At 41.9% G+C, this 12,970-nt stretch overlaps 1 protein-coding gene across 4 annotated transcripts in view; it reads right to left on the bottom strand.

Moving 5' to 3' along the window:
* Positions 1 to 12,970, bottom strand: part of vti1a (vesicle transport through interaction with t-SNAREs 1A) — a 107,521-nt gene that overhangs the window by 23,842 nt on the left and 70,709 nt on the right. For 2 of the 4 annotated variants that reach the window (XM_068583856.1, XM_068583857.1), the window contains one exon: positions 9,915 to 9,987. In XM_068583856.1, coding sequence (XP_068439957.1) covers positions 9,922 to 9,987 — 66 coding nt within the window. In that variant the 3' untranslated portion in view covers positions 9,915 to 9,921. The remainder of the gene's footprint in view (positions 1 to 9,914; positions 9,988 to 12,970) is intronic. The other 2 variants (XM_068583854.1, XM_068583855.1) reach the window with 1 other exon arrangement.

Raw genomic sequence — 12,970 nt, 5'->3', positions numbered from 1 at the left:
CCTCCACCTCTTCCTCCACAGACTCCTGGATGCCAGTCTGCCTGGCTGGTGTGGGCCAAACAAGCCCCAGCCGCCGGGCCAAAGGGGCAACGGAACTGCTGCCAGCTGGGCCAGCACTTCACGGCCGAGCACCACTCTCCAAACAAACAGTGCTGTGGGCCACAAGCCACGGGCAACATGGAACCTGTCATTACCAGCCGTGCGTGGCTGGTTCACTCCCCAAAACCCAAGCCAGGCCCAATGGCTTGAACGTGTACTGCACTTGACTCAAATTTCTCAGCCAGGGTACGTTATGAGAGAATCACCTTTCACAATTATGCTAAATAATCAGCATGTCAAAGTAAAAATGTCGATTTGACCCTTACGAATAGTGTTAAATGTAACTGTCAACACTTTTTTTTGAAGCGATAAGCATAGTTTTAGAGCCATGACTGAGAAGTTGAAAACAATTACACATTGAAAAATGTGAGTGGAAAGATGGAGCCTGCCAAACAGTTAGGATTAACTGCATACCATCTAATTATACGACATGTCGAAAACTTCCTATGGTCTTTGGGCTAAAATTGCACTCTATGGGCATTGGACCTCACTGGGGTTTTCTCCGCTGATCAAGGATCTCCAGGCTTTTGTGGCATAACTCTGCTTTGTCCTTACGACTTTGGCTACCAAAGATGATGTTTAAGGCATCCTTCATAAAAAGGAGGGAGGACCTTTGTGATCCAAAGTCCGACGATGCTTTCACTGGAATGCTGGGTAGCAGTTTAAAATGTAGAGGGTCAATAAGCACGCTGCATTGGGTTATCAATGGTTTATAGTGTACTTTATTATTTTTGGATTGATGTTGGATACAATGCAGATAAGTATACAGCTTCAGAAAGTAAGAAAGAATTTCACTCCTTCCTACTATTTATTTATTAAACTTCCGAGCAAACATATACCGTAATAACTTGATGATCCAATAATTTATTTTCTATGACAAAAGAGGGGAAAATAACATTGATTTGATATTCAACTGAGATAGAGATTAAATTTGGCAGATAAGATATTTTTAAAGCCTAGTTTTCTAAATATCCATTAAAGGAAGTAAGCAACACCAAACCAAAGTACGGAATGGGTTGGGTGATGGGTCTGTCCTTCTGCCTTCCAGCCTTTGGTATAGAAAAAAATCAAGATCGTATTTTTGTGTTAAGTATAAAAGCACTCAAGGTTCGGCTTTTTGCTTCGAAAAGAGACCAATGCTCCGTTTAAGTATTTTGACAGGAGCTCCTCTTTAATCCAGATGACTACAAATGTCTTGCCTTACAACCTTTTCACTTACTTGAAGAAAATGTTTTCTTTTTTTTATTGTTTTGCCCATTGTGATAAAGGGGATCTTTTATGCCATCAACAACATGGCAACAATGTACTGCCTTTGTTTCATTGCACCATCCTGGGGGTCTGTTAGGATGAGATACAGACATACAGAGGCGCACTAAATGATTGATGGGTTGGAAGAAAATATTAAAAAGAAAACGAGTCAAAATTCAGCATTTGTAAATATTTCAAGCTCTTGCACCCTGCCAAAGAGAGATCTGAGGGCAACAACAATAACAGCAAAGACTATACTTAACCATCTATCCTGATGCAAACACGACTTAGACAGCCAACTTAGATTTGTTGAGACTATCACTGTTTTGAAAAACTACTTAGATATCTTTGTCGGTAATAGAAACAGTACATAGTTGCAAACTAGAATCTTGAGCCCTATTGGACATGCTTCCTTATTAAGTTATCAGCTGTAATCATTTTGATTAATGTAGTTCACAAGCACATGGGGCTGAGGTCTTCCCTTTCCACTGTATGTTTTTAGCCAACAAAACGAAGTGTACAAAGATGGTGAGAGAAATAATCAAAATGAGAGCTGACTGAAAGTTCAGGGAAGGTATGTATAGTGCAAGTTTTTGGGCACGAGCCACTTTATTCTGGCAAGGAATGCTGCCCAAGAGCAACTTGACATGGCAAAGAGATCCCATGTCCTGGCATGGCTCAAGATGGAAAAGTGCCCGACATGCGTATATGGGTCCAGAGTCTATGGCAAAGATATAGTTAACAAAATAGCCTCATTTTCTCATTGACAAATACTGGCATCCAGTAATGCTGTGGCATTCCACAATATTTCAGGCAGCTGTTGCATAGTATGCCTGAAAGTATGCACAATGGCTTGCTGGGAGGGAACAACAGTCAAATAAGAGACAATGTGATAGGTTCTAATTGCTTCAAAATGTCCTGAAGAAGGCCCCCTATTATCTATTTAAATCGGCTGATAATGGGAGGCTAGGAGGAGGAGGAGATGGAGAAGGGGAGGAGGAATTGGAGGGGGCTACCTCGGCAGGGGGAGAAAGCTATCCTCTGCGCTGCTGTCGCCTCATTATTTTCCGTCTTGACGGACGCCCGCGCTCAACCCCTGGATGAATGGCCCTGTGCTGAATAAGTTATCGCCAGACACACAAAGGGAAGAGTGCCACAAACAACACAGCAGTACTGCAAAGCATGAATCTCTTTTTCCTCTCCTTCTCGGTACCCCCCCCCACCCCCCCTCCCCATTCCCTCTTCCCCTGCTCCCTCTAGACGAAAGGCAGGCCCTGCCACAGACTGAGATCTCACCTGTAATTTCTGAAGAAGCTCACAGTAGGTGGGTGAAAAAATGTAACGGATATAATAAAATGAAAGGGAGGAAGGATAGAGGCATCTATGTGTGCTGAAAAGATATATACTTCCAATCCTCCATTTTGTTTCATCTGTCCTTTTTGTTTGTGCAACTCCTCAGTGAAGACAGGGACCTCCGTTGGACAGCATCTGAAGATGTTTGAGAGGATTTTTTGTGTTCTTCTTAAGACAAGGCCCACAGCATGATCAGTGAAAACGGTTTGGTTTCCTCTGATGTTTATTTTGTTTCCTATTCTGTTGTTTGGACTACTGGGACCTTGCATATCATATTAAGATCACCTCTATACAGTGCTCTCATGAGGGGGTGTGTGGGCAGAGTTCCCTATGGCTGCAAAATGGAAGTTAGGAAATAATGACAACAGGAAACGGTCCATTCCCAAACGGTTATGGCTGTGGTTTTAGCCACCAAACCCTCTCCTTAGCTGTCACTCAAAAGTAGCAGTAGAACTTTTGGACAGGGGAGCCTCTTTCCCCTCTGACCGGGAAATCAGAGGGTGCCGTAGCCCGACAGGCGCTCGACGGCAGATCAAACAGGGCGGGTACCCTTGGAGTGACACCTGGAGCCACTTCAAGGGATGAGAGCGCCACTGATCTCCAGTCATCTCGTCAGAACGACAGTCTGTCAGGGTTAAAGCGAGGGGAAAAAAGAAGCTCTATCAACTAGGATGCTATGAGCGAGGTCTAACGAAGCATCACCTCAATGGCATGGATAGCTGACCCTCGAGCATTTGGAGAAGTAATGGTGCAAAGAGTGATTTTTTTTTGGGAATGCTTAAGTTCAGCCTTGATGTCTATTTCTGGTACTAGATGATAGCTAATTGTGCTGATGTAGCAGTTTCACTCAAGATTTTCACCATAGTTTGTTGTTGTTGAGCTTTGATTACAAATTACTTCTACCTTAAAATGAATTGGAAATGTACTGCCAATTTACCATATTTAAAGCTACCTGTCTGTCTGGTTTAAAACAAAACTCAAAGAATTTCTTCACCACCACATTTGGAATCATTTTAATTCAACTTTGTCCCAACCTATAAAAAAAACAGAAGCCCGCCATAGGCTAGATAATAGAGAGAGGGAGACATGTAGGAAGAAAAAGGGGGCTTTGGCAGCCAGTTAAGCGAGTCAATCCTCACCAGACAAATGCATCCCTTATATAAAACAACAACACGTCTTTGCCCTTGTCAACAACCCCTTCTTCTACACAACCCAGGCTTTTGTGTGTACTGGTATGTGTGTGTGTGTATTTTTTCCTTTCTGCGAAAAAGGTCCCATCAGCACTCTCTAATGGGCGAGGTGGAGGAAGAGAGAAAAAGACAGAGATAAAGCAGGAGGGAGAGCAAGGGAGAGCGACAGAAAGCGTGCGCGCGAGAGAGAGAGGGGTGGCAGTGGTGCTTGTTTGGCTCAGGAGCAGCGAGTAATGAGGCTGAGGCGCACCCTGTCATTCTCCCAGCAGCAGCCTGTAGCCACAGACACACACACACATAGACATTAAAAAGTATCTCCAAACAAGACACTTGTCTGACGTTCAAAAGTAAAGTAACTTGATACAAATATAACATAAGTTGAATTATAAATGTATGTATTAGTATTGTTTCCCGCACAATATAAGAGGGAACTCAATGACCAGCAAAGTACTACTTGGTTCAAGTGCTACTTGTTTGTCTGCCAAGAGTAGCAAATACCTTTTCAGGCTAACATTCTCCCCTCAATCCACTGAACATACCCAGAATATGCATACATGCACAAACAAACACAACAGCTGCGCTCTACTTGTTATGTATAAAGTTTAGCAAGGGGTTGCAGTGAGGTCAGATATGATTCATGCTTTGGCACTTTGCTCCTTTGCCAGAATAAAAACAGACTGGACATGAAAAGCACAGAATGCTTCCCCGCAGGGGGCAGAAAAGGCCAGGGATAGGACTGACCCAGAGGGATGCAGCAATATGGGGGTGAGGGGCAGAGGGGGGTAGTAATGATTCCAGGCTGAACAAATTGCAAAGCAAAGGGAATGTGTTTAAATGTAGTACATGGAATTATCGTGGCAGCAACATGGAGAGGAGATCAGAGCGAGTGGGATCCACTGGGAATGATTTGCCACTCCCGGGACAGAAAACACGAAGCTCCACTACGGCTAGTGAGATGAGTTCAGCTGTAATACAAAGTAAAATAGAATGTAAAATAGGACATGTCTTACACAATGTCAAAGATATGGCGTGTAGTCCGATATTCTGATGAAACAGAATAGAAAGAATTATATGATTGTGTAGGATTGTAAATGCATGCGATAATGATAGAGCATAGCGCCAGAAAGCCTGTCACTGCTCCACTGGGTTGACTCTCCTGACCCCACAACATTGTAATAATGTTTTTCCTTTGCTCTTTGTAGGCTAAAAAAAGGGCAACACAAATAAATTAATAAAAAGAAAAAAGAAAAAAAAACAGGAAAAGGGGACGAAGCAAACATCTGAACTGCAATCTTCCACATCTTTCAGCTTCAATTAAAAAAAATCTAATCTTTTTGTTCAACTTCATAACAAGACTTCAAGAGGGCCCCAAGACTCCGATCCCACCACAGCTCACTGGTAGAGTTGAATTCCATTAATTGTGTGACCTACATATCCCAGTAGTTAATATTCCAGACAGATGGATAGAGAGTGAGATTATATATTTGCCAATAGAACAGGATAGAGGCAAAACTTACAGATCTTATCAAAAGTTTCCCACTCAATATATTTTTTTGGGGCCATGCACTATGGTCTCTTGACTCATGACATTGTTCACATGAGTGTTTATTGGGCCGAGCAAACAAGGAAAACAATTCCAGTTTCCTGTTAATAACGCAGGCAGGACACTTTTGATCTGTTCTCTTCTTCTGCCAATTAGACATATGAAAAAGGTTTCATTTTCATTTAAGTAAATGATCAACGGTAAGAACAAGACTCAGGGGCTTGTTCTTATTTAACTGTACTACATTTGCACTGAACTTTCCACAGGCACCTGCAGGGGAAAATCAAAGCAATTAACTGGGCCGCACATTAGGACAGCTTGTCAAGGCACGTCTCAAGAAAGGAAGTTGGGGTCTTGGTAACAGTGCCGCTGCATCCGCTTGTGACTTACTGCATCATCCTCATCCCTGGCTCATGGGCTGATCTCTTAATCAGTGTCCAGAGTGTGCATGAGTCCTCTTCTGAAGGCTGAGGCTCCGTCCATCTTGCCTGCCCATCGCTACTGCCAGTCCCAGCCATGAATATGGAGCTGTTCTGTGGCTGGGAGCTTGCTTATGTTTTCTGTCTGATATCTAGGCCCCATTCCCATTTCAAAGGGAGGTCCACCCGGGGCCTTGACTTTTTGATCTGCCTGGCGACTGAGTCGACCACCTGCATGTGGGATCAGCTGCCAGGGAGAGTCGACAACCCCTCTGCTTCAAAATATACATCCTCCCCCTCTTCGCCCAGCTTCATTGCCCTTCACTGTGCCCCCTCCTTCCGTGAAGCTGCCAGGAGCCCCAGTGGTCCTAACTGGGTCTGGAGCCGCATCCCACTCCCAACTGATCTGACCGAGGTGGGTGAGATGCTTGAGATGTTCAGTATAGCAGCAGGAAGGCTCACACCACAGTCACAGAGCCATTTACGAGAAGCCATAGTGTCAGTGTGTCTTGTAAACAACAGATGCCTCATCAAAAGGTCTGTGGCTTCTCAGGGATTGTGATCCACACTGTGAGCTGTAACCCGTCGCAATGCAGACTGTACCAAACCCATACATCTATCGAAACTTGAAAATTCCACTTCAAATTGGTAGATGATGAAGACCAATTAGTCCGAAGGAAAATGCACTGAACAAAGTTTACATCCGTAAATCTTAAGACATGAAAGAGTATAGCTAATATCTGATCAAAATCTCAAAGAAAACATAATCCAGCCCGTGGGGATTAAATGCTTGCTCAAGTTTGTGGTCAGTTGGGCTTTACTTTACAGAACCACTTAAAGTCTTGGTTGATAAAAGATGTGCCCGCTCCTTTTATTCACTGTCAATGAAGCAATTACAGAAGGTGTTGCTTGATGGGAACAAGGATTCAAATCTAAAACCACAACATGAATTAAGAATATTCTAGGGATTCATTTCTATTCTAAGATGCTGACAAATACCTGATTAGGTAATAATATTTTACATGAGATTTAAATCTAAAAGTATTTAAGTATTTTTTAATAAGAAATTAAATCAATCACATTTCCAAAAAGGTGATGCTCTCGCCAAGATATTTTCTTTGCAGTGCAAAGGTTCGGGTGGTGATGCCAAATAGGAACGAAATGAAATGATAATAGATCATTTGATGATCATAGATATTAATATGATATCAGGTCTGCCTCATTAGGATCACTGTGCCTGTCACGTTATAATTAAAACCCAAAGGATTTCAGGACATTGAATTAAACATTTACTAAGAGTGGATGCTCTGGATGCCCACCAGTAGAGCACTGACATCCACTGAGTAAATGAAGACAGCTGACATACGGCAGATGTTTGAGAGACTTGTCATTACGACTCAGCAAATCAAAAACACCTATACAGTGTTTTATACTAATTACCCTCCTTAGCACTGATAGGTTTCACAGCCAGAGATTTGTAAGATTCATTTTCAAACAAAGCAACAGCTATTTGAGATGTGTGGGCTTCTGAATATTCCTTACAATAAGTGATATTCACAATGTCTTTAAGTTAATTGGCTTTCTTGAACTTTGACAGTGAGCTTAATGAGTGTCTAATTGTTTCTCAGCTGGGGTGAAACCCCAAGACCATAAAGACACTTCAGAAGTTGTGGAAAAACCCCAGTAGATCTATTTGTCTCACCACTGATGAGGGCCAACGTGTTGACTGATCATAATCAACTTAAAATGACCGCAGTATTTATGTATCTGCTACTATCACAATTTAAGGCAAAACATGCTAAATGTTTATGTTATAAATGTAAACAAATTTTTACAGCTCTTTGCATGGACAGAAATATTGTAGTGGCTTTTACATTTAGCTTATTACAACAAAAAGAAGCACAAGCAAACTAAAAGATGGAATACAGATACCTGTGTCAGTGTCTGTGTCCATATCAGATTTGTGTCATAAGTGCAAAGCTACAGGTTAGGCGTACTTCACTTATTCACCTTTTTCTAGAAGTCCTTTAGACCAGTTACCTAAAAAAAAAAAACAACTACTTCTATAGCTGAGACAAACAAGTGGAGAATAACTACCCCCAAACCAAACCAACAGTGTAAAGAAACTACAATGCTCTGACATCGCACACAAATACACAATTAATCAAAAGGCAGAAAACCGGGGGAGCAAATAATTAAATGAATGGGGAAATGAGAACAAATTGCCTAAAAGGGGGTGGAGGGTGAAATACCATTGAACCGTCCTGAATTTACTTTTCGCTCTCAGTTCTCCAGCTCTGGTTATAAATGACTTCAGATTTGACGTTTCTAGCCCATAAACTTACAACAAAACACACTTCCTTTTATTCAAACAGCGAAGAAACGAAAAGAAAAAAAAAGACTTTTTGTTAAAGAATGACGGGGGGTGTATGCTGTGCTGCTCCCATCAAGCAGAAAGGCGGGCGGTAGTCGAAGAGGCTCGCCGCCGGGCCCCACTTTAGAAGGCCCTCATAAATCCTGATTTGAGCGGGGCACTAACCAGAGGAGGAAAGACACGTCAAGAGAGGAGGCTGGAGAGTAGGAGGGGGGTGGCAGCTTGCCTCTTAAAATGCTACGTCTGATTAAGTCTTCCCATTAGGTGACAGCTGAACTTTAACATTAATATGATAATATTGAAATAAGTGTGTTATTTACTTCAGCACCAGAAGGGGGTGGAGGGAAGAAGAGAGGGAAGGAGGAGGGAATGATGAATGATTTCTGGACAGCTTTGGCTGACGTGCCGGGCGGGCTGACCCCCCCTTCACCGCCACCCCCTCGATCCTCCTCCTCTTCCCATAATCAGACTTGACAAAATGGAGACATATGCAGAAATATTGGTTACAGTCGGCGTCACAGCCCTTCTCAGGCCTTCCCTCTCTAGTAACTGCCGGCCGCCCTGTGAGCCACCCTCCAAATTGTCTACGGGCACTGAAGCATCTATTTCAATTGACACTTCCTTCCTGGCCCCAGGATTTTACATTTAGTCGGTGTCATTTACATATTACTCTTAATCAAAATCCACAGTGGGCGACAGCGAGGAAAAAAAAAAAACAAGAAAGAGGGAGCGAGAAACAAAACCGTGTCGTCACGGTTCAGGGGTAGGCACACAGGCACTTTATAAAATGGAGATGTGACAAGACATTACGGTGTGTGTGTGTGTGTGTGTGTGTGTGTGTGTGTGTGTGTGTGTGTGTGTATATATATAAGGTGGCGGTTGCATAAGATAATCCAAGGACTATTGAAATATTTGCGTGTGAATGCTGGTGTTTGTGTGATTGTTGGGGGGCTGCCTCGTGCATAAACTAGCAGACGAAAGAGACAAAGACTGCAAGTTGGATGTGGGTTGTAAGGGCATTTTGTGAAAAACAAAAGGCACATAGAAGAAAAGAATGGAGACATGTACAGTGTGTACTTGTCTTTTTCAGCCTTTTTCTGCAGGATCCAATGCTAGGCTGCCCATTTCTCAGTCTACCAAGGCACTTAACACCAATACCATTATGTGTACAAGAACAGCCAGTCACACTGTTTGTTCGTTCAAACGTACAGTAAGCGTCATATAAATGCAACTTATCAGAGTCATGAGAAATCTAAATTAGAGAAAACATAAAGTTCAAATGTATGATTACACTGTAGGAAAAAGTGTATTTAAATATTGCAGTTGCGACTGGTTGAGTAGTTGTTTCATAGATGTTGTCAAAATCAAAGAGTAGTGGACAAAATCAACTGGTCACAATTTGACTAGTGGCTACCGGTGTGACGGTTTGCATTTTCAACTATAATCTTTCCTTTGAAATACAATAATTGTGTTCTTTAATCCATTTACTAACACATTTTTCCGTTTATGTATCCATCCTCACCTGTGTTCTCTGGGAAATCAAAGCAATGTGGCAAACAGCAATTAATCATGATTAGAAAGATGGATAACTTAAGAATACTCTTAATTAGCTGTTGATGACTTGGAGCAAGCTCAGAGGACAGTTAAAACACGAGACACACACAGAGGTGCAGAAACAAGGTCCGTACCTGCCTCTTACCTTCTCAGCATGCCAGTAAGGATGCGAGAACTCTTGCCCAGGTTGGCGTCTGTTTCTCTCAGCTGCGGGGACAGAACCGGTGAAAGACAGAGTTTAGTTTCCATTCTGATACGATTCTCAAGGTTATTAAACACAGAGTCAAAAATCTAGTATGAAACTGTCCTTTGACTACAAAAAAAATCAATTGAAAGAGAAAGGAGAGGCCATTTCTTGTTCCATAACAGAGGACACTGGCAATGAACACGACATTGTATATCAGCAACAGATTGATGGGTAAACAGCAAGGGGACCCACTTTTTATTTTGACCAAAAACATTCAATTGCTGATAACGTTTTACAACATTAAAGTAATCACAGTTGTTACACTGGTACTTTGAGCTTGTGTGTGGCTATACAGTTACACAGCCTTGTACTACTGGCCTCAAGGCAAAGTACCTTGCTCAAGGGCAATTTCAGAAGGCACCTCTAAAGTTTGACATTTTATCCTTCCAACCAAAGTTGTTGGTTACAAGCTGGAGGGATGAATCAAAGATCCTTTGATAAGAAGCTTGCTTTTTTTTCTTCTTTTTTAGCTTTAGGTTACATGGTTTACCCGTCTAGAGACAAACCTCACTAAACATACTTTTCCCCTTTTAAAAAGCTGTAAGATTTAGCCCAACATAACATGCATTACCAAGTCTTTAAACTAAAGCTATCTGTAGTTGTATATTTACACTATAGTAAATCTCTCTAACTTTAAAAAGTCATCAACGGCCTCACTTAGGAGATCATTCTAATGGCCTTCTGCTCACCTTGCTGCAAAGCAAACACTAGAATGGTGTAGGAAAAATAGTGAGAAGGGCCCTTTAATGTTGATGTATGTAACAAGCACATAGAGTCCTTGAAGGCATCCTTGAATGAATGAACATGGCTATTCGGGGTTAATTGCCTAGGATAGTTCCCTTTCTATAGCTCCATCTTCTTTTTCTTTTTCTGTCTTTTTTTCCTCAGAGGTCAGGGAGATGTTTTCGTTCTATCCTCTTATCAGGTATAGGCACTTTCACTGGGAAAAGGAATTGGCGGAGATGTTGCCAACAAGGTGCGAGTGGGACGACAAAAAAAATAGCTGACACCGCACCGAGTGAGCTGCCACGTACGTCTACCTGTAATCGCATTTCTAGAGGATGATGAGGGAATGTGGGGAAGAATTTTTGCAGAAAGGCTCACTCTCTAGAGTCAGCAGGGAGTCATTTATCCTCATCTCTCTCTGAGATAATAACTGCTTCCCCAATAAAGCCGCTCACAGCAGTATGTTTTCATCAGTGTATTATACTGGAATTTATTCTATTTTAATTTCTCACTTTCCCATGTCTTCTTCCAACCTTCCTCTCCTCTACAATGGCTCCAGCATCACTCTATTTCCCGTTTGTTCTGGCTCATCTTGTAGTCATCTCTCAATCCGCCCTCTCTTCCCACCCCTCCTTTGCTGCTACTTTTTTCCTCTTCTTCCATCCTCCCTTTCTACCCTCTGGCAGGCTGGGTTGGTGCGATGCAGGTTGCGAGAGCCAAAGATACATGTGGTACAGGGTAGGAGGTGGGGGACTTGGGGTATGGGCCCTCTGGCAAAGACAACAAGTCCTGCAGTTGCCTGATGTCTGCCTCTACCCACAGATCTGTCCCCTAGATACTTCACACTTTCTCCCAAAATACATCTCTCTCTGAATCATTCCTTCTTTCCATTCCTCTCTATTTCTCTCTCCACAGCCTCTCACCAAATCTCATGCTATCCTCCTTAACCTAAAATGGAAACTAACTCAAATCTTAGTGCAGTTGAGGGTCTAAAATTAACTGTGGTTGCCTACATGGAACGAACGAGAGGATTCATATTTAATGTACAGTTCAAAACAGAACACCGCAGCAAAGACAGGCTCGATCACTTTCTAGGATAACATTCATTCATATTCTGTCACAACTATTATATAAAAAAGATCATTTTCACATCAAATTCCTATTAGTCTCTGAGCCATATCCTTTACACATATAGTGCAGAAAGAGGACATTTAGGAAAGAAAAGAGAAAAAGTTTTGCCTAATATTAAAGTTACAATCTCAAAGATCTGCATTTTGTTCTCTTTGGCGTCACCTGTGGCGATAAGCAGTAACTGCAGGTGTGTTTTTGGATCTCACTTTCCAGAGAGCCCCAGAGATGCCGCTTGTGATTTTTCCTGGTTGCCACAGACACGAGTTTGTAATACTGCAAATGCAAGTGCAGTAGGCCATAGGTTCAATAGCAATTGGGTTACCTCAATCAGTGATTGATAATGATTGAACAGACATTTATTTCAATGAAAATCTCCTAGATGAATACTTTAAACTGTGTCAATTTACTTCGTATGGTAATAAAAAAGGAATCAGAATATTCTGACCTTCCATATGACTGAATCCTACTGTAAAAATACTTCATTTGATTGTAACTATTGAAGTTATAGCTTTGTGGCTTGTCTGGTCAGTAAGTGAGAAGAGGATAAGCAAGCCGGCTAGCAGCTTTTCACTCAAATTATAACTTTCATAGTTCCTACAATAATAATGAGATATAGATGCACAAATAATGCAAAGTGTGTGTTATCAATAGAGAAGGGAGAGGACAAACGTGGTAACCCAATTTAGTAATTTAAAAGGCAAGAATTATTCATTTGGGGGTTTAAAACAAATGAATAATTTGTGCACACAAATTGCGAAGTTTGTTCCCTGAAATGAGGATTCATACCCTCAAATTAATAATTTTATACTGTGGAATTATTGATTTAAGGATATACTAATTTTAGGGAATAAATATTAAAACGTTCCCCATGATACCTATCGGCCTCCGTATGAACTGGTCTGGAGAATAAAATTTAAAAAAAATCACCTTCTTCAATCTCCTCTGGTTCAGAGATGGGAGTGAACCGCTTTGACCCAGTGTGAAACCTTCCATTGACTTCCATTTGTACCATAAAAGCAAAACAAAAGGCCACCCCCCCTGCTGAGCGTGTGTGTGTGTGTGTGTGTGCGTGTGTGTGTGTGTAAG

Source organism: Clinocottus analis, unplaced genomic scaffold, assembly GCF_023055335.1.
Source record: "Clinocottus analis isolate CAN_PGR_092001 unplaced genomic scaffold, fCliAna1.0.p SCAF_19, whole genome shotgun sequence".
NCBI classification, from domain to species: domain Eukaryota; kingdom Metazoa; phylum Chordata; class Actinopteri; order Perciformes; family Cottidae; genus Clinocottus; species Clinocottus analis.
The sequence above is the reverse complement of the archived record's forward strand: the minus strand, read 5'-3'. Positions and strand labels throughout refer to the sequence as shown.